This window comes from Dermacentor andersoni, chromosome 6, assembly GCF_023375885.2.
Source record: "Dermacentor andersoni chromosome 6, qqDerAnde1_hic_scaffold, whole genome shotgun sequence".
NCBI lineage: Eukaryota > Metazoa > Arthropoda > Arachnida > Ixodida > Ixodidae > Dermacentor > Dermacentor andersoni.
In genome coordinates this window covers 156,953,505-156,976,259 of record NC_092819.1, presented here as the reverse complement: position 1 = coordinate 156,976,259, position 22,755 = coordinate 156,953,505, and the positions used below count along the sequence as shown (strand labels likewise).

At 46.0% G+C, this 22,755-nt stretch overlaps 2 protein-coding genes and 1 non-coding gene across 3 annotated transcripts in view; 2 read left to right on the top strand and 1 right to left on the bottom strand.

Annotated features, from left to right (window-relative positions):
* Positions 1-1,599, bottom strand: part of LOC126523468 (dnaJ homolog subfamily C member 2) — a 134,424-nt gene extending 132,825 nt beyond the window's left edge. Inside the window, exon 1 of the mRNA XM_050172073.3 lies at positions 1,240-1,599. Within this exon, the coding sequence (XP_050028030.2) occupies positions 1,240-1,312 (73 nt within the window). The 5' untranslated portion in view covers positions 1,313-1,599. The remainder of the gene's footprint in view (positions 1-1,239) is intronic.
* Positions 1,600-1,793: 194 nt separating this feature from the next.
* On the top strand, positions 1,794-8,610 carry Clbn (Nuclear export mediator factor NEMF homolog Clbn). Its single transcript, XM_050172071.3, has 2 exons — positions 1,794-2,636; positions 6,034-8,610. Exons 1-2 carry the CDS (start codon positions 2,065-2,067, stop codon positions 8,429-8,431), a joined length of 2,970 nt encoding a protein of 989 aa, XP_050028028.2. The 5' UTR covers positions 1,794-2,064; the 3' UTR covers positions 8,432-8,610.
* A 10,360-nt stretch (positions 8,611-18,970) lies between these two features.
* On the top strand, positions 18,971-19,043 carry TRNAR-CCU (transfer RNA arginine (anticodon CCU)). The gene has a single exon. It is a non-coding gene; the product is annotated as a tRNA-Arg (tRNA).
* The last annotated feature ends 3,712 nt before the right edge of the window (positions 19,044-22,755 follow it).

Sequence of the window (22,755 nt, the reverse complement as noted above, 5' to 3'; positions counted from 1 at the left end):
TTCCCATTTTACAAAATGAACACCCACTAGCTGGCCCACCTGTCAATTCAATTTCAGTGGTACTGTCATAACTTTCTTTTTCTCAGAAGCAAACTTTTGAGAGGTTTGTTAGCTTATACACAATGGTACCACCGATGTGTCATTGTTACAGTACTTCCGCTTTAACATGTTCAGCAACGTACCGCAACAATCTTTGGATGCAGCAACGAGTTTTATGACCATACCTTGGCAGCGTGACGGGACAGATGAAGCATGACAGTGAGATTAATAAAATAGACAGGATGTGGCACTAAAGTCTCTCTTCTTTTGGTTGTGTTTTATTGTGCTACCAGGGTATAGCTATGAATCTGGACCAACTTCCTTACCTTTCAGTGGTTCTACAACAAAAATAACTCTTAGTTGGGCTAGATAATAAGTGTGAAAGGCTGGCGGGGGGCACCTTTCTTGGGTGTTTGTGTGCACCTGAGTGTGTTTTCTTGTGCTTTTCAGCTGTTATCAAAATTTTGCAACATGTTTTACTTCGCATTGCACATTCCGAAAGGCCTTCACCAACTACAGCTAACAAAGTGTGATTACGAGAGGTCTCGCGCAGCTGTGATGCATATCTTGTTTGCTCGTATTATCAACATGCTCAGATGACAAGTGCTAGTCTTCTGTGACGGCTTAGGCTAGGAATGGCATTTACACATCAGTAGTACCCTTTAAGAGAGATACAGAATCTCCAGAGCTGCGCGATGTGACTGCAACTATGGACCTTAGGCTCTGTTTGCTCTACACGATGAACAGACGCTGGCTGTTGCTCTTGCTCATCTCGACACTCTGCCGTTATTTGAACACGTATACTTGGCGAGAGTGTTAATTTAGTATCCGGGACATCCAGGCCTTACATTATTTTTGATAAGGAACACGAACTTGCAGTGTAGGCTACGTCTAGACCCGCTGGTCGTCTGCTTAACCTTCTTCCCTGTGCCCTCATTGTTATCTATGACGCTCGTATTTACTTCATTTTCTTCAGCACAGACTAAGTGGCTACCAATGCATCTGAGGCCGACTCTTTTGCCCGAGTCACACGAAATGCCTCACGAAATGCCTGCCAGATAAACAAAACTTTCTCCAAGACAACGCGGAAATGCAATTTCTTTGGTACGACCTACGCCAATCCCCGACCAGGATTAAGGAGTTAAACGGCTGCTAACTCTCACAAGCTAGATGAAATTCCTGCAGAGCGGTTTTTCTCACCGGTGAGCTTGCCGAAGGCGACAGCACCAGACTGGCCGGGAGGCGCCGGCGGGAGCACCAGAAGCTGCACCATGACGCTGTCACCTAACTTTGACTTCAACACACGATGAATTAGTGAAGCGGGAACGGCTGTCAGTGGTACTGCGGCGCCGTAGTCTCCTTAGGCTTCGGCTCTTCAGAACAGCTATTGATCACAGAATGCCGTGCGTCTTTACCGAAGCTAGCCTGTTAGTTATACATCATGTCACAACAGCGATCATAACACGCTCCACTACATCACAAACTTCAACACGCGACCACACAGACCACGCATTCTCAAACACGCTTGCCAGAGAGTCTGGCCGCCGACGATTTAAGAACTGGATTGAGTTGCCTTCAAACGGCACAAATTTGTACAATAAATAGTCGTTATTTTTCACAAAAATAATCGAAGGTTGTTTTTATACTTTTACGGTGTAGTATTGTAGGATTCGTAATTATTTGTTAGTTAACAAGTGCTTTGTTAGTTTTGCATTACCGCATTGCGGTCTAAACGAATCCAAGACGAGCACGATATACGACATCGTCTGTCTGTTTCTGCCTGCATATTTCGCGATGCGAGTTTGTTCTTTATTCTATGGCGATGCGACGTTCCTATCCCGAATGAAAACACGCAGGCAGGAGTTGACAGCTTGCGTGGAAAGCTGAGAACGTGCGGTGCTTGACTTAAACGTAATGGACGTTTCGGTAACGCGTCGCGCCACAGAGATTGCTAGCTGCCGCTCAGCCTCCACGCACTGAACTGACCACGCGCCTCGGCGGCGTTGAGCCGGGAGAGCCGAAACCATGAAGAGCCGCTTCAGCACCGTCGACATCCTCGCCGTGGTCGCCGAGCTGCAAAAGAGCGTCGTCGGCATGCGAGTCGTACAGGTGTACGACGTCGACACTAAGACGTACTTGTTTAAACTGAGCCGACAGGAAGAGAAAGCCGTTCTGCTCATAGAGTCCGGCGTGCGACTGCACACCACGGAGTTCGCCTGGCCCAAAAACCAGAGCCCGTCGGGATTCGCCATGAAGCTGAGGAAGCACCTAAAGAACAAGCGCATCGAGCGGCTGGCACAGCTGGGCGCCGACCGCGTCGTCGACCTTCAGTTCGGCACGGGCGAAGCGGCCTACCACGTCATTCTCGAGCTGTACGACCGGGGCAACGTGGTGCTCACCGACGGCGACTACCTCATCCTGAACATCCTGAGGCCCCGCGCGCTGGGCAAGGACGAAGACGTCAAGCTCGTGGTGCGCGAGAGGTACCCGGTGGACGGCGCGCTCGCCGAGCCGCCCTCGCTCGACGCCGAGCAGCTGTCGGCGATGCTGGCGCAGGCGGCCCCGGGAGACACGCTTCGCAAGCTGCTCACGCCCAGGTACTGGCCTCCGAAGCGAACGCTCGCCCAGCGGTAGTCTCGGAGAGCTTAGCGAGAAGACCCGCTCGTTGTACTAGCGCCGCAAATGACGTAAAAGAGTGGTGAGCAGCGCAAAAAGCTGTGGTGGTCTCACACGATAACGGAGTAGTGGTGCTACATAAGGAGCAAGATACAAAGGAGCGCAGCCGAAGAAAGGTTTCCCTAGCTATTACATTCCACAAGAGGTGACAGAGAGGATTTACGTGCCACGTACGGCTGTCAGTGTCGTGCGCAGCGGGCAGCAATGTGCATGGGCGCATCACCGCATTACTCTGTCCATGCCCAGCATAGAGTAGTTACAAGGGTGACGCACAATGTTGAAAAAATCTGCATAGACAGTGGCTGCAGTTGCCAGTACATTTATTCCACAATGCTTGTAAAATTGTGTAAAGAGTACAGCTTATCCTCTTGTTTTAGTGTCTTGGCATGTGCACAAGGAAATTCACTTACCACAAAGTGGAACCTTAGTGTGAACATGTAAAGTTGGGTGATGTGCTTCATGGTCATTTTGGTGGGTGTGGCACGACTCGACAGCGATATGCAGGAAGACGACACACTTGTGCTGACTCATAGCGGTAGTGTTTAGGATGAATGCTTGAAAGCATGCTCATGTGACAACCAAAACAAATGCTTATGTACATGGAAAGCTTACAAAAAATAAGCCTATAAGCCAAATAAGGGAAAGAAAGCATAGCAGTTGCCAGTAAATTCACGACTTCTTAGTCCTCCCATGATAGACAGTGTCAATAAGGATGTGTATTCTACTGGCGCAGCTTTAAGAGGTAATTGGGAGGGAATGACGTATGAGTTGCGAGTCTGCACATTTTTATTGTCAGTGAGATCTTCAGTTTCTAGAAATTGAATTCGTAGTGGAGGCAACAATGCAGCTGGTGCACAGGAAATTCTAATACGACAAAAGTAGAAGACTTGTGACAGACTCTCTGCCCATCAGCATCACTTCAGCCCTCATCTTGTCTCCTGTGGTTATGGTTTCTTTGGACAACAGAAAATGTTTCCACGAGGCTGAGATCCCCGAATGTTGTTGGTGGAAGCAGTAAAGAAGTGGTGTAATATTGGCTCATGCTCACAGCTCAGGCAGACTTCTCTTTTCCCACTAAAATACGGAATTTCATAAATCTGTTTAGAAAGCCACAATACCAAAAAAAATTTTGTCGACAGATGAAGCATCATTTGTAAGCCTATATAGAATAATTGTCCGAACATAGTATCCTTGAGTTGGCCATTAGTTTTTCAATTGCTCTCACAAATACAAATAGACAATCGTACATCAAGGCACAAAATCTGAAGATTACTGCTAGCAAAGGCTGTGTAAGCAGTACTAAATATCTCACAAATAAAAGCAGCAGGCACACATGACAATTGTGGCGTAATCTGCGGCTCTTCTGCCTCAAGATCTTACAGATGTGGCATTTCATGCCAGTTGCAGTTAATATCATGCTTGAACACATTACTTGCTTCTTTTATCCAGCCTAATGAGACAACAGCAGAGAATAAACACAGAATTATGAAACAGTGGCACTAACTGTTGTTAAGGCAAAACACTGCACAAACTTTATTTTGTCGTTTGGACCAGTGTGATGTAGTACACTCTGTGGTAGGAATACATTTTGGAAGGCAGAAAAATTACTGGGAAAGGAAGGGACCACGTGCCTGTGTCCCAACAGCGAAGCAATTTTTGGGCTAAAAGGAAGGAGTGGTGGTCTGAAGGGAGGGCATCGGGTGAGCTTTTGCTGCTGCGTTAGAGTGCATTTTTGCCCGATAGGTCGCTGTACTGGTGGTGACCATGTTCCTGCACGAAGTGTTACATGCACGATGAATGGGCATGACCTGTGACAATTGTGGATGGCTGCAAATTTGTGGCATCATGGAAACTCTTGTGTTGCTGTTGGGAGTCAGTGCAGATGTCGATCACAATAGGCTGCTCAGCATATTGGCAGCTTTGATTGCATCATGCACTACCTGCAGCTCAACTAGTAAGGTCTCTGGATTATTTGTTATGAATTGCTAATGACAGGACTAGGAGGCTGGCCTTCATCGCTATTGGGCATGCAGTACAATTATAGTTATAATAAACTAACCACATTATTCTTTACAAACTCCAGGGTAGCAGTAGTTCACAGGGTCCCATGCTGTGGCTGCATATTCTTTGGTTTTGTTATGGTTTTAATGGAATGAGGGCAGCAGAAAAGTTGTGACATAAGTAGGATGACATATGGTTAGCATTATTAACAATCCATTCATTGTTTGTCGTCCAATTGATGTTACATGCAATTTGAAGACTGAAGCACTTAGGAAAAGTGACAAGTTCCAAAACAGGCTAAATGTTCGTATTTCAGGAAACATGCACATCCTTGGCCTTGCTGCTATTTGGCTCCATTAATTGTTGTTTAGGTCAAGATACAGCAGCAGTGTTAGACATAAGAGTGCTAAGCTCATCGTTGTGATTGTTTTAAAAAAATATTACGCAATCACCAGCAAATAGAAACCTAGGAAGAAACTCGTTAACACGTATCGGGAACAAGATGGTCTTAAGGTAGACCCCCTGTTGAGCAACGGAAATGTGCATTAGCAAGGGTTAGAAATTGCAACTGCCAGTAATAGTGAATTGCTTATGCTTAACACTCCATCCACCTTAATGGGCTCAGGTTATGGCAACTTAGTTTATGGAACAGCAGCCTGCGCCTTTCATATCCCCATTGTTGCCTTTAGACGTTAAGCCCTGTGAATCAAGTAGACACCTATGACACACCTTGCTGGGCACTTCCGAAAAATCTAAATATATGTAGTCTGCACAGTATAATTCATTATGCAGTGTAATGAGTGATAGGGTTATACATATCATGCAGAAGCCACCGTCATGCTTTGCTGATGTGACAAAAGGAACTACCTGCTAAGAAGGCAGTTAAATTCATGAATATGAAATGTGTTAGTAAAGATAATAGGGCAGTAATTTAAAACATTTATTACGTGATTTACGCAGTGAAATTGGAAAGAAGGGGCCATATGTGTCAAGGGATTAGTGGAAAAGTTTAGTTATCATGGAACTATAAGCATAAGTGCTTCTTGCTGATTTAGTATTGATAGAATCATAATGAAAAGAGTTTCTATATCCCAGTGATTTACTTATCAACGCCTTTTAGATGGCACTTCAAGCACAGTGCACCAAAGTTGCATTATGGACACAACACCTTCCTTTCTGTGGCCACTTACAGGTTTCTGTGAGATTATCTAGCTTTCTAATATGCAACTTTCAGGTTGTTTTCTTCTTCTGTGTGTTCTTCATTGCACGCCATTCTCCAGAAACCATTATCTCAGTTCATTCCTTTTTTTTCTGCAGGACTCTGTATGGTCCAGCCCTTCTTGAACATGTGTTGTTGGGCCATGGCCTCTCTTGTGGAGCCAAGATCAGCACACTTCCAGCTGAAGGTCTCGCTGAAAAAGTCCTGGAATGCTTGCATGATGCAGATGCCATCATGGCACGGGCAAAGGCCGAGTCATGCAAGGGTTACATTGTTCAGCGGATCGAGCAACGCATCCAGCCAGCTGAAGATGGAAGCACTGAAATCGCGACTTACCAGGAGTTCCACCCATTTCTCTGGCGCCAGCATGACGGCTCTGCTGGAACGGGCACCACTTCCACGATTGAGCTACCATCGTTCAGCACTGCAGTCGACCAGTTCTTCTCCAGCGTCGAAATGCAGAAGATCACCCTCCGCGCCCACCAACGTGAAAAAGAGGCGCTTAAAAAACTGGAGAACATCCGCACGGACCACGAAAAGAGGATTCAGGCCCTTCAAGAGGTGCAACAAGTGGATGTGCGGAAGGCTGAACTAATTGAGGTGAACCTGGACCTGGTGGAACGTGCCCTGTGTGTTGTGCGCAGTGCTCTCGCTAACCAGATTGGCTGGGCAGAGATCACGGAGTTGCTCAAAGAAGGGCAGGAGCAAGGTGACCCCATGGCTCGTTCCATCCGTAAGCTCAAGCTCGAGACAAACCACTTCGAGATGCTCCTTAGGGACCCGTACGATGAAGCCGAGGAAGCCTTGGTCGACATTGACATTGACCTGTCTGCATACGCAAATGCACGCAAGTACTATGATCAAAAAAAGCACGCAGCAGGCAAGCAGCAAAAGACGATAGAGTCGTCCGCAAAGGCTTACAAGTCCGCTGAAAAGAAGACACGCGAGGCACTCAAGCAAGTAGCACTGACCACCAACATTGCGAAAGCACGAAAGGCATTCTGGTTTGAGAAGTTTTTCTGGTTCATCAGCTCGGAGGACTACTTGGTCGTTGGAGGTCGTGATGCGCAGCAGAATGAGGCTATTGTAAAAAAGTATTTGCGCCCTGGTGACATTTATGTGCACGCAGACCTCCATGGTGCTAGCAGCATCGTCATCAAGAATCCAACAGGAGTGCCTGTGCCACCCAAGACCTTGAATGAGGCTGGAACCATGGCCATCTGCTATAGTGCAGCCTGGGATGCCAAGGTGGTCACTAGTGCATGGTGGGTGCATCACCACCAGGTGTCTAAGACAGCACCGACAGGGCAGTACTTGACTCCAGGAGCCTTCATGATTCGTGGCAAGAAGAACTATCTGCCCCCTTCCTATCTCATCATGGGCTTTGGCTTTTTGTACAAGCTGGATGAAGATAGTATCGAGCGGCACCGGGGAGAGCGCAAGGTGCGCGTGGCTGAGGACGAGACCGAGGCCAGCACAGAACCACCAGAAGAAGGACCCGAGTTGGAAATGTCCGAAGAGTCAGACTCTGAGAAGGGCAGTGTCAAGGGTGACGGCGATGCAGACAGTACAAAAGGTGACGCCGAACTGTTCCCTGACACAGTAGTCAAGCTTCCTCACGAGTTGGAGGCAACAACAAATGAGCACGACGACCAAGATACAGCTGAGGAGATTGTATATTCACAGCCGGCGAAAGGGTTACATATCAGTCGCAAACCACAAGCCAAGCCAAAGCCTGAGCCACCTCCAAAAGAAGTGCCACCTGCTACAAACACTGAAAAGGTGGTAAAGCCTAAGAGAGGAACACATGGCAAGTTGAAGAAGATCAAAGAAAAGTACAAAGACCAGGACGAGGATGAGCGTCGTCTGCGCATGGAGATCCTGGCATCTGCAGGTGCTCCAAAAGAGACGAAGAGTCGCAAGCAGAAAAAAGGCAAGAAGGAATCTGGGCAGGCAGCCGCCAGCAAGGGGAAGCAGCCAAAGGCACAGCCCAAGCCATCGGCAAAGCCAGAACAAATACCTGGTGCGGTAGAAACAAATGACGCCGATGAGGTAGTGGCAGATAATGAGGAAGGGTCAAAACAGGAAGAGGTTAAACAGAAAGTGGGCAGCAACAAAGTTGCACCACCGGTAGAGGACGAGGATTTGCAGGCTGATCCAGAAGAGGATGAAGACGAAGGCAACATTGGTGATGAACAGCAGAGGCTTCTGGCTTCACTGACAGGTTGCCCAGTGGCTGAAGATGGTCTCTTATTTGCTGTGCCTGTGTGTGCGCCCTATGCAGCCATCCAGAACTACAAGCACAAAGTGAAAGTGACGCCTGGCACGGGGCGCAGGGGAAAGGCAGCCAAGACAGCACTGTCGGTCTTCCTGCTGGACAAGAACACCAGTCCACGGGAGCGGGACCTTCTGCGCGTGACCAAGGACCAAGACATTTCTCGAAACATCCCTGGCAAAGTCAAACTCTCAGCACCTCACTTGCAGAAGCGAAAGTGACCTTGTGTTTAGCTGCAGCGATGCTTGACAGCACCACCTGTGTACAGATGCAAAAGTGGAGCGTCTTCTTCATTGCCAAGCTTGTTGTTTGGGACAATTGTGCAGAGTGAGGTGTGGAACGGAACACCAGGACGAAACAGTGGCTTTGTGTTCAGAATAAACATGTTAAGTTAAACCAACCTGGTAGTATATCGGCTTTATGATTGTGGAAATGTTCTTTAGAGTTGCTGTTTCAGCAAGGGAAAAGCACTCTGTTCAGGTGACCTCCTTACAGACCATGTGTTGCCAATAGCACGGCTGTGCAGTTATAACATTGGCTTCTGTTTTAATGTGCCACATTTATATATTTGTGCCATTCTGTGGAACCACAAGCTGTGGCTGGTACAATTAGCAAGAAAGAATGTCTGCATTTCGTGACTTTTTTGTGTGTGTTGTCCATGGCTCTTGCAGAGTAGTATGCACTAAGACCTCAGAAGCTGCATTAGGGGTAATGCTAGCATTACTTCTGATGTTGTTGTGCCCAGCATGAAAGCTATTGGCATGTCGAGGTTGTGTGAAGGAGCTACATTGTAGGACATAAAAATACACACGGCATGCTTACCGGTTGTAGTAACACACAAAATCTGTTTTAGCATTGTGTTTCATTGCAGCGTGATAAACCATCATCATACTGAGTGCTCGGGATTTCTTGTACGAGCAGTTTAAACACCATGGTTCGTGGATCAGAAACAACCTGCTCATTTTCAAAAATGCCACTCAAGGCATTCCTGGTCATTGCACCTTTTTTCTGGAATGTTAACTCAGTCACTGCCAAATGCGTTATTCTAACTTGAAAGGTAAAAATCAATAAACATAACAACCAGTTCTCTATTATTCTCAGTTTACTGCTGCTCGAAAAGAAAATGTACAGGAGAAAGATATTGTTCACGTGTTAATTATCCACTAGTATGTGTGCACCTGCATTGCCACCTGTCCCAGTTTTCAGCAGGTGAACCATTTCTAGCAGATGCTGCTGCTTCAACTCCTTTACTGGCTTGCATTTGCCGGTTTTCCTGTCTGGCATTGATGAACTGTTGAAAAAAAAAAAACACATTGCAAACAATTATCACTTGAGTGAAGTGAAAGGCAAAGTAAAATTATTCAATTTTTTTAAACAAGAAACGCTTTTAGTTCCCGTTGTGAGGGACATTCAAGTGACCTTAAGTCAAAGGCCAGAACCATTATCCGGGCACTCAAACGAGAACATCCGGGCAAGTTGCGAGAACAATACGAGATCGTCCGGGAACCAGTCAAGACTGAGTTACGTACGCTAGTTACTTCCCAAACGAGTTATAAAAATATTGCTTCTAAGTTCTTTTTAATGTTTGTTCACAATATCACTTAAGCTGTAACTTCCAGTATGCTGAAGTTTTATTTGTCGTTTGCAATAGCAACTGTAGAAGGATCGACATTTGCGCGAGTTGGTACTTGTTGAACATCTTGAAGGGGCAGGGCAATATGACGAAGACAGAAGGCAGGAACACACAGGACAGCGCTGATGAACATCTTGAAGGGGCAGCGCAATATGACAGACAGAAGGCAGGAACACACAGGACAGCGCTGATGAACATCTTGAAGGGGCAGTGCAATATGACAAAGACAGAAGGCACGAACACACAGGACAGCGCTGATGAACATCTTGAAGGGGCAGCGCAGTATGACAAAGACAGAAGGCAGGAACACACAGGACAGCGCTGATGAACATCTTGAAGGGGCAGTGCAGTATGACAAAGACAGAAGGCAGGAACACACAGGACAGCGCTGATGAACATCTTGAAGGGGCAGTGCAATATGACAAAGACAGAAGGCACGAACACACAGGACAGCGCTGATGAACATCTTGAAGGGGCAGCGCAGTATGACACAGACAGAAGGCACGAACACACAGGACAGCACTGATGAACATCTTGAAGGGGCAGCGCAGTATGACAAAGACAGAAGGCACGAACACACAGGACAGCACTGATGAACATCTTGAAGGGGCAGGGCAATATGACGAAGACAGAAGGCAGGAACACACAGGACAGCGCTGATGAACATCTTGAAGGGGCAGCGCAATATGACAGACAGAAGGCAGGAACACACAGGACAGCGCTGATGAACATCTTGAAGGGGCAGTGCAATATGACAAAGACAGAAGGCACGAACACACAGGACAGCGCTGATGAACATCTTGAAGGGGCAGCGCAGTATGACACAGACAGAAGGCACGAACACACAGGACAGCACTGATGAACATCTTGAAGGGGCAGCGCAGTATGACAAAGACAGAAGGCAGGAACACACAGGACAGCGCTGATGAACATCTTGAAGGGGCAGTGCAGTATGACAAAGACAGAAGGCAGGAACACACAGGACAGCGCTGATGAACATTTTGAAGGGGCAGCGCAGTATGACAAAGACAGAAGGCAGGAACACACAGGACAGCGCTGATGAACATCTTGAAGGGGCAGTGCAGTATGACAAAGACAGAAGGCAGGAACACACAGGTCAGCGCTGTCCTGTGTGTTCCTGCCTCCTGTCTTCGTCATATTGTGCTGCCCCTTCAAGATGTTCATCTAATAGCAACGTTCAAAAGGCAGATACAGGGCACAGTACACTTGATTGCCATGTTTTGCTCTGAGTGCTCTTTTCAGTGCCAGCGGTGTACGAGTTGTGTGGTGTGTCTGGCACACCGGCAGTGTCCGGCACACCGCGAATGGCCATTTGACTGAGACAATACTTGCTATGAGGTTCTGTCTGTGACAGGAAACTCTTGCGTCCATATGGACCAATGCACAGTATGGCATGGTGCAGTGTGATGTGGCGGACTGTGCTGTTGCGAATGTGCACTTCACCCATATTAAGATTGTGGCTAGTATCATCTCCATCCAATCTGCTTTGCCGGTAGCCATTTAATGCTTACATTTACTGTTGAATGCAGGTTAGCCAGCAATTACGATTATTAACAATATCTTACTGCTTTTTTATTTTTTAGAATCCTCAATTGTTGTGTATGTATGTTGCATGTAGTCGTATACTCTACTTTCAAGATAGTTCTTTTTTGTCTTCAGTATGCGTTTAAAATATTTCTTCAAACCAAATACAGTGACTCTCCCAATGCCCCCACCAATTTCTAGCCGAGTGTTGTTTTCCATTGCAGCAAAGGTGGCAACCCTAGTATTGTCAGGTTGAACCTTGTAAACCATGTAAAAAAGTTACTATTGTGATGGAATAGGGCATCCTCCAAAGTGCACCTATGTAAGTGCATGGGCCCAGCATTGAGGCAGGTTGTCATAAATATACATTCTGCGCACTGTGGTGTATACTTTATCGTAATACCATCACACGTGAACCAAGTGGCAACTGAATGCTATCACTGTAATCAACATGCTTAGATCGACATGCCAGTTATGTGCAAATATTGCTAAGACAAGAAATTTGCATTGGCAATACAGTAATGGTAGTTATTTCACACTTGGAAGTGGCTGCTTATGTTAGAGCTCGGAGCTTGACGAGCAGGGTGGCAGCGCTTGCTGACTGTTGAGACTGCTTGTGTGACAGCAGTTGCAGCACAGGCGTACGAGTGGCCAGACGAGATAAGTCTTAGGTTGGAGCCAAGGTTTCGACAGCGCGACTTGCCCCGACAAATTTCCTTGTTGGCTCCAGCGCCATCCTGTGTTAAGCTGCTCTTCAAGGGCCACTAAAGGCAAACACTAAGTAAAGCTAACGTGATAGATTAGTGCTAGAGAATCTCTAAGCTGTCAAGGTTATCGCGAGCAGAGCTTTCATAATCGAGAAATCGAGGTAAATGCAAGACATGATTAGAGGCTTCCCCGGGACATTCAAGCACTTGCCCCATGAAGAAAGCACTCCTCAGTTAAATTCTGTCACTAGTACTTAACGACTCGTTGCAAAAAACATCCTCGTATTATAAGATCAAATAAAATGCTACTTGTCCAGTACCATTTCATGTTTAGAAAAAATAACTAATTGAAATTGCCGTTAACAATGACGCGTGCGGCCGAAAGGTTTTGTTTTCTCTCGACTCTGCACCATCCACGCTGTCGCGTTTCAGTACTTTCCTGATTGCGTAGTGCTGCAGCGGTTCTGCTGGCTCGCGAAACTTGCACAAACTGCAAGTAGGAGAGAATTCAACTTCCATGTAATGTCTTGGGATGCCTGAACGGTCTAAGCCACTTGACCAAAAAGCAGCTGCAGTGGTGAATCCGCCGCTCTGTCTTGGCTCGGTGCCAATGTTTGTCGGGCACCGTTCGCCGACGGCAGCAAAGGGCGGTGATGGCATATGCAACGTCGCCACACCCCAGGTTGGGTGTAGGGAGATTTGAATTTCGAAAAAAGGTATTCGGGCCCTTTAGATACAATTTTCTTGTGAACTAAATCTTTTCTTGGCACGAAAGGAGCATTGCGAGGTTTCTGGAAAGGTTTTCAAACAGTCCATGTCGACTTAGTATTTGCCTTTAGTGACCCTTCAATTACTTTGTCTCCATTTTCTTGTGACACATCTTTTTTGTTCGCAGCACAGAGTTATGTGAGCTTCAGCACTGTAATGTTTTAAAACAACACTGTCTTTGCGAACCCTGCCAGACTTTGTTGACCGTAGCTGCTGCTTTGCTGAATAGAGCAAGTGCGCGTGAGAGTGCCTGCATACAAAAGCACGTGCTGGTCTCCATTTTTCCAAAGACGCAGGAATGAAACGGGTGAAACAAGTCTTACAGTCTTTCACATCGTACTTTTCTCTTGCATACACCTCTCCTCACCAATCTTAAGAAACATTAAACACCACCTTCGTGCTCGTGACTTCGCCGCATTAATGTTTGGCAGCGTGCATTCTCATAAACTGCTGTTTACATTTTGTCATGGCTTCTGAACGGTGTAGTACATACACAAAACATTGCACAACTTGAATAACATTTTTGTTGCAAGCGGACGAGGGTAGAAGGGAGATGCTGAAAATACAATGCGCTAACTTCAAGTTATTCACAGAAAAAAACACATTTATACACCCTGCGCAGTAGCGTTCCACCTGATCAATACGTGAACTGAGCTTTCCAAAAAGGCCGTTTTTTTTCATCTAGCAGGTCGAAGAATCTAACAGCTTCGACCACTCCGACTGATAGCCTCTACCTCAATGATTTCACGCACATCTTTATTTCTGTGCCTGGCCAGAACCACACAATGACCAAACAAAGGAATGCCGCCACATTCGTGACAGTGAACAGACAGATGACCGTCATGGTAACTTTTCATGTTTAAACAATAGTGCTCTCTCAAGTGGTCATTTGAGACACCGTCCTGTCGGTCCTGTGTACTTCTTGCCACAGGACAGCGGCAACTCGTACACCACTGCCTCATCACAATCCAGAAAAGGAGTTCGATGTCTCTTGGAACAGCCAACCTCAGATTTTTGGCATCGGTCTGTCAACCGACACACCCTCCTAAGTTTTCCTGGAGCTGAAAAAACAACTCTGTTGGCGTGGTAGGGCACAACCACTACTTTTCGCTACAAACGAAAGGTAGCAGTTGTGCTCTACCTACGCAGGATGGCACACTGTATTAAAGAAATTGCTAGTCGCATCAGCACATACTCATATATTCATACACATGCATTACATATGTATAATATTTCATACATATGTAACATAGTGTAACAATGTATACATGTTTATAGATACATTACATATATACATCTTTTACATATATATTTTAGCTTTGCATATTTTTTATTGATTGCTTCAGATCAGTACATACCGCGTGCACAAGGTATTTGAGAATATGATGACGACTTCTTGAATAGCAACAATATTCCTGACAAGAATCAAAGTTATTCACTACGGAATTATCGCACTGTCTCTTCTAGCATTGCTTTCTAGGACTGTTGAATAATATCTTCAGCATCACTTATTTACTGGTCAGCTGAAATAATGGCAGCATACTCAGATCACTTAGTGCATGTTGATGTTGGGCAGTGGTTTCACAAAGTAGCCCTTAGGAAGTTTTTAACATGATGTGGTCGTTTATTAGCCTCTATATATCAGCTGTGCTACATGGCAGCACAACAGATTTATCTTACAAAGTAGGACACCCAATCGAGAGTGATGTGGTCGCAGAAGTTAACAGCCATGCACTGTTGGGTCATGCAGGTCTTGTGGGAGTAAGATGATTTATTACTTACAGTGTGCAACAACATTGTGCAAAGCAAGCTTAGCTCTCGACTGTGCCACTTGAACGGTCCGTTGCCTGGGGGGCTATTCTGCAAGTTGGACATGTCCATTTCATCTGCTGCTGATGTCTATTTCGTCTGCTGCTGAAGTGCTAATTGGCTGGGGGCGCCCGGCTCCTTCCGACATGTACCCCAGCCCAGCCAATCAGAACTACAGCAGCAGACAAAATGGATATGTCCACTACGTGAACACTTGTAGAATATTCTCCCCCCACCACTTGTTGTTGCCTCAGCCAAAAAAGAAACAATTTGGCAACAGCCAGGAAGATGGCTATCTCCATGTTGCCATGGTCGGCATCTAAGGCAACTACGACAGTGTGTGGCTACACATGCTGCGTCATACTGAAAGTTGCTATCCTGTAACAAATGTGATAGATAGATGACAGAGGTAGCCAAAGTTAAGGGCCTTGTCATACAGAATGAGAATTTCAATACTTATGGCAATGCGAAGCCATGTCCTAAAATAACTCTCACACACAGCACCATTTCTGTTTTACTGTACTAACCTGTACAGTATTTAATACTTGTAGCACCAAAGGGCATGGGAGGTCGCATTGCTTACATGAGCAGTGTTACATCGTCACAGTGACTATGAGAACACAGGTGTGACGCAGCAAAGGTCCTTGGGAAGGAATTTTACTGACAAATGTGCGTATTTATGCGACAAGAGGAAAATATAGATAGCAAACACAAATGATATTTTTATGTTGCAACATTAATTATATCTTGCTAGTTACATCAACAGCATTAGTTGTCATGATAAACATAAGCTCATGTGAAGCATCATCATCAGCCTATTTATGTCCACTGCAGGATGAAGGCCTCTCCCTGCGATCTCCAATTACCCCTGTCCTGCGCCAACCGATTCCAACTAACACCAGCAAATTTCCTAATTTCATCGCACTACCTAGTCTTCTGCCGTCCTCCACTGCGCTTCCCTTCTCTTGGTACCCATTCTGTCACCATAATGGTCCAACGATTATCTAATTTGCGCATTACATGACCTGGCCCAGCGCCATTTTTTTCTCTTGATGTCTATTAGAATACTGTCCATACCCATTTGCTCTCTGATCCGAACCGCTCTCTTTCCGTCTCTTAAAGTTATGCCTAGCATTCTTCGTTCCATTGCTCTTTGCACGGTCCTTAACTTGTTCTCAAGCTTCTTTGTCAGTCTCCCAGTCTCTGCCCCCTATGTCAGCACCGGTAACATGCACTCATTGCATACTTTCCTTTTCAATGATAACGGTAAGCTCCCAGTCAGGAGCTCACAATGTCTGCTGTATGCGATCCAATCCATTTTTATTCTTCTCTGAATTTCTTTCTCATGGTCAGGGTTCCCTGTGATTAGTTGACCAAGGTAAACATACTCCTCCACATACCCTAGAGGCTGACTTGCGATCTTGAACTCTACTCTTGTTCCCTTGCCCAGTTATTGATCATTATCTTTGTTCTGCATATTAATCTTCAACCCTACTCTTACACTCTCCCTGTTAAGGTCCTCGATCAAATTTAATTTAGGTTGACATCCAGCCGATGCTGGTCAGAGTGGTCTATAAAGCACACTTCTGATTGCAGGTTGTACTAGTTTAGGCATGTCCCAGGTGCATCACATGACTACAAAAGTTATACATCACTGATAAACATTTTTAGTACTCGCGGAATGAACAAGAAAGGCAAGAGCTAAAAATTTAATTCATTCTATAATACCTTCTACGACGTACGGGACACACGAAATACCTCTTAATTCTAGCGCTTGTTTTGGTAGCATGTTAAACCAATCAGTGGAGTGAGAAATTAATTAAATGTTAAATACAGCAGTAATTAAATACAGCAGTAGTATGTTCAGAGGATGTTCAGATCTTTTTTACATGACAAGTAGTAAGGTTGTTTTACCTGAATGTCTCTGTCAATGCCTGTTTAGTTGTGTGGTAGATATTATAACAAGAACTTTGAAGTGTAACGTCTTTCTATAGGATGTTAGTACATATTTCATCATGAGCTGTCCAAGATTTGGGAGGACCTTCTAATGCTGTTGCTGTAATTCTATGTGAGAAACCTCCCAGCATGCTTTTCAACCAAAGTTTATCAGTACATATCCGCAGGCGATTTCCATATTAGTAACGGTTTAACCTTATAGAGGAAGACCTATTATGCTTAAAATTATAGTTTAGGTCGACATCCAGCCGATGCTGCTCAGAGTGGTCTATAAAGCACACTTCTGATTGCATCTTGTACTAGTTTAGGCACGTCCCAGCTACAAATTGTGCCAGTTGAGGCTGGCTTAGTTATTCCAGTAGAGTCTGTTTCCTGGTCTCACGAAATGCAGTGATCAGATTGACTGATTCCAGTTGCTGACTGGAGCAAGTGCGTTTCGGGGGCAAAACCACGTCATCAGCATGTTTGGTGCACCCCAAGCGAGAACTTCCTTACAGGCACAAGTTAAACAGAAGTGGTTTCGTCTAGAGCACTTGTATGCCACTTGGTTCAAGCTGGGAATCAAGTGTACCCACTAAATAAAGATCCTTCTCGATGGGTGTGACCAGCTAGGTTTCATTGGCTGCCATCCAAGAACAAATGGCCAGATGATTTACAGCTGCATTGTCAGAGTTAACATTTTACTAGGCCACCTGTAGTTGCTATGAACACTATTTGTCCTGGATAAGCTTATGCGTATACAGAGCAACCAGCATACGCATTGAGCTTGCGCATTCCAATGTAGTCCCTGATTTGATTGTGCCTTATGACCTCTCGCAAATGGCTCGTCATTCATATAATCCAGCAGTCTCCCCCATAAATGTTATTTTGTGTGCTGATGTGCAGGTATCTGTACACAAAATCTAACGTCAAGAAATTTGAATGCTCCAGAAAAGGCAGTAACTCTTGTATTGAACTCCTTGTCATATTTGAACTATTCATCTGGGAATGTATTCTCAGACTATCACTTTCAACGAATTACTATCCCTTTCACTTGATGTCGTGCTCATTCCAGTCCATTCAGTTTTGGCTCAACCAGCCAAGTGTGCAGTGAAAGTGACATTTCTGAAAGTGGTCTTCCGGGAATACGTCCCCTGATTAGACGAAGCTGCCCACAGAAATTGTGCTTCCCAATTTAACATTTCTACCAGATAGATGGAAGCTTGCACAATATTTGACGATATACTGTTTGACGTAACAATTCATTGCAGCAGTTTTTTCCAAGGACAGCAATAACCAACTCTATATGAAGTTACCATGACAATGTAAGAATACCTGCAATAAAATAATGTACCAGCCATCATGTGTTTATTTGCATCTGCACTTTGATGCAATTTACATTTCATCAAGTGATATGTTGAAGTACCCTCATTAACGTAAATATCTCTAGATTAACAGGAGTTATATTGTTGAAGCATGTACTGCACTGCTGCCTGTAGAATTTCCACCCATTCTTCAAAAATTATTTTACGATACGTTTCTTGTGCGGTGTGCCTCATTTCAAATGCGCGAAACAACTTCGTGAGAGGAGTTTTTTCATTGAATGTTTCTCAAAGTTGAGTAGGTATATTATTATTCATTGCTATGACGTGAATTATGATCAAAACCCGGCAGCTTTTCTAAAGTGTTCGCTGGTTTCATCGGTAGAGTGGCTAGAACAATGCCTAGAATATCACAGGTGCAAACGCTTGGATAGCCTGAGCGAGTATATTTGCGCGAGGTGTTAAGGGAATCGAGGCACATTCGAGCGACCTTAGCATAGCTTCTTCAGCAACGAATAGAGCCTCTGTGATCGAACCTAGTTCTTCGTAGTCGTTACACGGCGCAGGTATCGAGGTGTATGATCGTAATATTACTGCTCATATGTACGTCCAGATGCGCACGAAATACCGAATGTACGGGAAACGCACATTGAAATCTGACATAGCTGCACTTCTATAAAAATTAAAAACTTCGTTGAACTAGTATTTTCCATAGGTTAAAGATAGCCACGAGTGTATTATATGCTGGGATGTAGAATATCGATCGATCGATCGATCGAAGCCACGTACACGTAGTACGTGTGCAGTAGCGAAGTCGAAATTCTTACGGCTCCACAGCGCAAAAACAGCGAATGGGTTCATGTACACCCGGTTCGTGTCTTTCAATGAGGTATCGTCGTCAGCCCTGGAGCTTGCCTAAAAAGCGTGCAGTGCGAGTCCGGTTAACACGAGCGCAGCATTTCAGGCCACACTACAAGTGCACCAGTTGAATACGCCCTGTTTAAGTGATAAGTATCATTCTTCGTGCAACGTGTTCGTCGAGCCCCTGTGGCCTAATGGATAAGGCATCGGTCTCCTAAACCGGGGATTGCGGGTTCGAGTCCCGCCAGGGGTAGCTTTTTTTTTTTTTTTTTTCGTTTTGTACACTTTTTTTCTCTCAGCCAGCGCCAATGCTCGCTTTCAACGATAACGGCGTTTGGCGCGTGGGAACCGGTCCAGAAATAAAGAGGCCGGGAGAGTTGCCAACACGACGGCGGCGCGAACGGCGCTAGCTGCCTTCAGGACAAGGCGTCGGAAAGCAGGGAAGAGAGAACCGGTAGAACATTGCAACCTAAGCCGACAGCGGCGCACAGGGCGTGAACGTCGGACGTAGGCAAGGGACAGGCGCGCCAGCAGACGAGTGCTGCTCAGCGGCTCTGGCTGGCTGGACGTATTCAGCAAGGTGCCCGTAAGGTGCCGAGTGTCTCCTGCGGTCGCCCCTCGCATTATCGTTTGGTCTCACGCATCCACTGCAGACTTACGAAGTGCTGTTCGTCTGCGAACAATATTAGTGGGCGATTAGGATTATTAGGGTACTTCACGCACTTACCCGGGGCTATCTATCAGGCGCGCATAGCCAGGATTTCTCGCGGGTGGGGGGCTGACGTTCCATTATTCCCTGTTAAGTATCCCATGCTTGGTGCATAATAATAGAATAATAGAAGCGCCGCGGCGGAAAAATTTTCGGGGTGGGCTGAAGCGCGCTAGCACCCCCCCCCCCCCCCCCCCTCACCTTTGGCTACGCCACTGGCCTTCAAGCAGACCAAAGGCTTGCGCACGTCGCCTATGAACAAAGGCGCATATATTTTGAACGCCCGCCTGACGGTACGTTCGATTTCTGACGAAAACCTGACCTGAGAGGAGTCAGGTTTTTCGGTACGTTCGATTCGTCTGCACCACCTGAACCATTTCACGAGGTGCTGCACCCTGCCATTCGTTTCAGTGGTGCAGCATTGGCGCCCGCTAACCCACGCCGTTCGTTTCAACATGTAAGCCCTTTCGGTGCCCATTACCGCTAGGGAGGTTGCTTGGGCTAGTTGGTAATCCATGATAAAAACGACGTACAGCACGAAGGACAAGGACTACGAGACGACATACACTGCGCTGACTTCACACAATATTTTATTGCGTTGCCACATCATGTGTATATATACAAGAGGGGCATGCGCAGAAAATGAAAGTCAATCACAAGGGGCGTTCTAACAGCAAGTCATTGTACTAAGGACATGATCACTTGAAAAAAACGAACATTACTATTTCTGTCTGTTGAGATACATGACTTCACTAGGGGTCAGCGCGATAGAGGGGGCACTATAACGCACACACTACCCAGTTTTCTGATGAAATCAGCTTCTATAATTTCCCGCGCTAGCTGTGAGCTGTGTCTCGCTAAAACTTCCGTATCTTCAAAGAAGAGCACGCAGCCGCAGTCTCGGCAATGGCGCATCCCCAAGTGGCCTTGAACAGCACGTGTTATGGACGTTGTTATAGTGCTCTCTTGAGCGATCGTTTAAGCACCTTCCTGGTATTCAAGGCCACCTAGACGCGCCTCCTGTTGTTAAAGTGTGCAGGTTTGTGGTCGACTACCTGGTATTTATTGATTGCACTGGTCACGCTATCGAGCCTGCTGCTTCGGGAGTCTGCTGCTTCGGGAGATATTTAAGAAAGAGCTGCAGCCTGTAGAACTTACGCATGAGGTCCCCATTTATAGTTCCTAGCGCTTTCTAGATCTCAGGCTGTGCCTTGCTAACAAACATGTGTGCTGGTGCTTCCAACCGAGAAGTAAGAAGCCACTCTTGCCCACTCAAAGCTCGTTAAACGAGCTATTATACAGTTACGCCTCGCTAACAGCCTCAATAAATCTTGCTTACACGAGATGCAATATAGTCTTGTTGCACAGGTTGATCGCCTTTCTTGGGCTGGCTACCCGTTGGCCTTAATTTCAGCCATAGCGGAACAGCTTCTGAGGCGCACAAAGCGTGATGAGCCCGCTCAGTCAAGAAACCAGCCGGTTGAAAGACGCAGGTTTGCAGTACTACCGTATGTGCATGATGTCTCGCATAGGCTAAAAAAGATTGTGCAGCGTGCAGTAATCACAGTCGTTTTCTCAACCCCGAATAAGCTGGCAATGCTCTGTAAAAGTGTACATGCGCCTAAATCACGTCAGAGTTGTTGCTCTGTCGAGCAGAGGAAACGTTTTGTGACATGCGCAACGAATGTGGTTTGCCAGATTCCCCTGTTTTGCGGCAGTGAATATGTTGGACAAAGAGCACTATAACAACGTCCACAACACGTACCGTTCAAGGCCACTTGGGCATCCATTGCCATGACTGCGGCTGCGTGCCCCTGTTTGAAGATACGTGTTTTAGCGAGACACAGCTCACAGCTAGCGCGGGAAATTACAGAAGCTGATTTCATCAGAAAACTGGGTACTGTGCGCGTTAGTGCCCCCTCTATCGCGCTGACCCCTAGTGCAGTCATGTATCTCAAGAGATAGAAATAGTACTGTTCGTTATTTTCAAGTGATCATTTTCTTAGTACAATGACTTGCTGTTAGAACATCCTTTGTGCCTGTCTTTCATTTTCTACGCGTACCCCCTCTTTATATATACACACGATGTATGCAATGCAATCAAATATTGTTGGAAGTCAGCGCCGTGTATGGTCGTCTCTCGCAGCCCTTGTCCTTCGCGCTGTACGTCGCTTTTATCATCCCACTACCGCCTTGTCCGAACACCGCATGCCTTGTATACGGTGCCTGTACTAAATGCAGGACTAAAGATGTATTCCCAAGCTGTCCAAATGTACCACTTATAAATTAAATCAAGGTCAGTGTCGTTTGCCTTTCATTCTTTATTCGGTAAACACTTTGAAGGAGCGATGTGTAATTTTTCTGATTTTAGTAACGTTTCAAGGCGCATTCTTTTTGCTTAATCGCTTGCGGGAGGCTCAGTTGCAATAGATTTGCACTTGATGCGCACAATGCTTGGAACGTGGATGTTCTGTAAGACGTGTTATCGCTGTTAAAAAAAGTCGGATACAACTTCTGCGGTGAAGCTCCGCCCACGCGCTCATAACCGCCAGCCACTGTTCCTCCGCGAGGTTGCAAATATTTCGTACTGAAACTTCCCCTATTACCTAAATAAGGCGGAAGCCACAAAAATAAAAGTATAAGCGCGTAATTTGATACAGTCTCCCTCGTCTTTTATAGTGGAACGGTGAAAGCCTAATCCGCCTCTTTCATGTTCCTGTGCTGCCCTCTGACGCACGCCACTGAAAACGTTTTGGAAGGGTGCCGGGGATTTCGCCGGTTGATTTGCGTACCAGCGTCCATGTTGAGTGTGCGTCGGTTGTGCGTTTCGTGGATCGCAATTAATTATTGATGGTTTCTCCGGTGCAGCATGTCGTTCACCCGTCGATTGTACTGGGTGAATAGGCCCGAGTGCGCTGCTGTGGTAACAGCGCGGCCTACAAGGGCCCGACGAGTTCCGTCTGCCGACGCGGCTGCCTTGGAGTTCGCTGTCGCTGATGTCTCTGCTTGCACATCGCTTTTTGTATTCCTTTTAGATATTCACTAAACATTTTGCATATTCAAGTCGCCTTCGAGCGCAGCCTTCCACGTCGGATTAGCCAAAGCGGTGCATATTCGTTTACATCTACAACTTCAGATTGCTGTTAGCTTCGGATATTATAGAAACGGCGCATCGCTGATATGAAATAATCTCAAAACGTAGCAAAACATACATATCTGCACATATGAGCCGCCTTGTTCTTCCCTGAGACGAGTC

Bases quoted from the DNA above. Each gene is read 5' to 3' on its own strand.
- Clbn (XM_050172071.3), top strand. From the start codon at position 2,065: ATGAAGAGCCGCTTCAGCACCGTCGACATCCTCGCCGTGGTCGCCGAG. The intron at 2,637-6,033 runs GTACTGGCCTCC...TTTTTTCTGCAG, and splicing joins CGCAAGCTGCTCACGCCCAG to GACTCTGTATGGTCCAGCCC.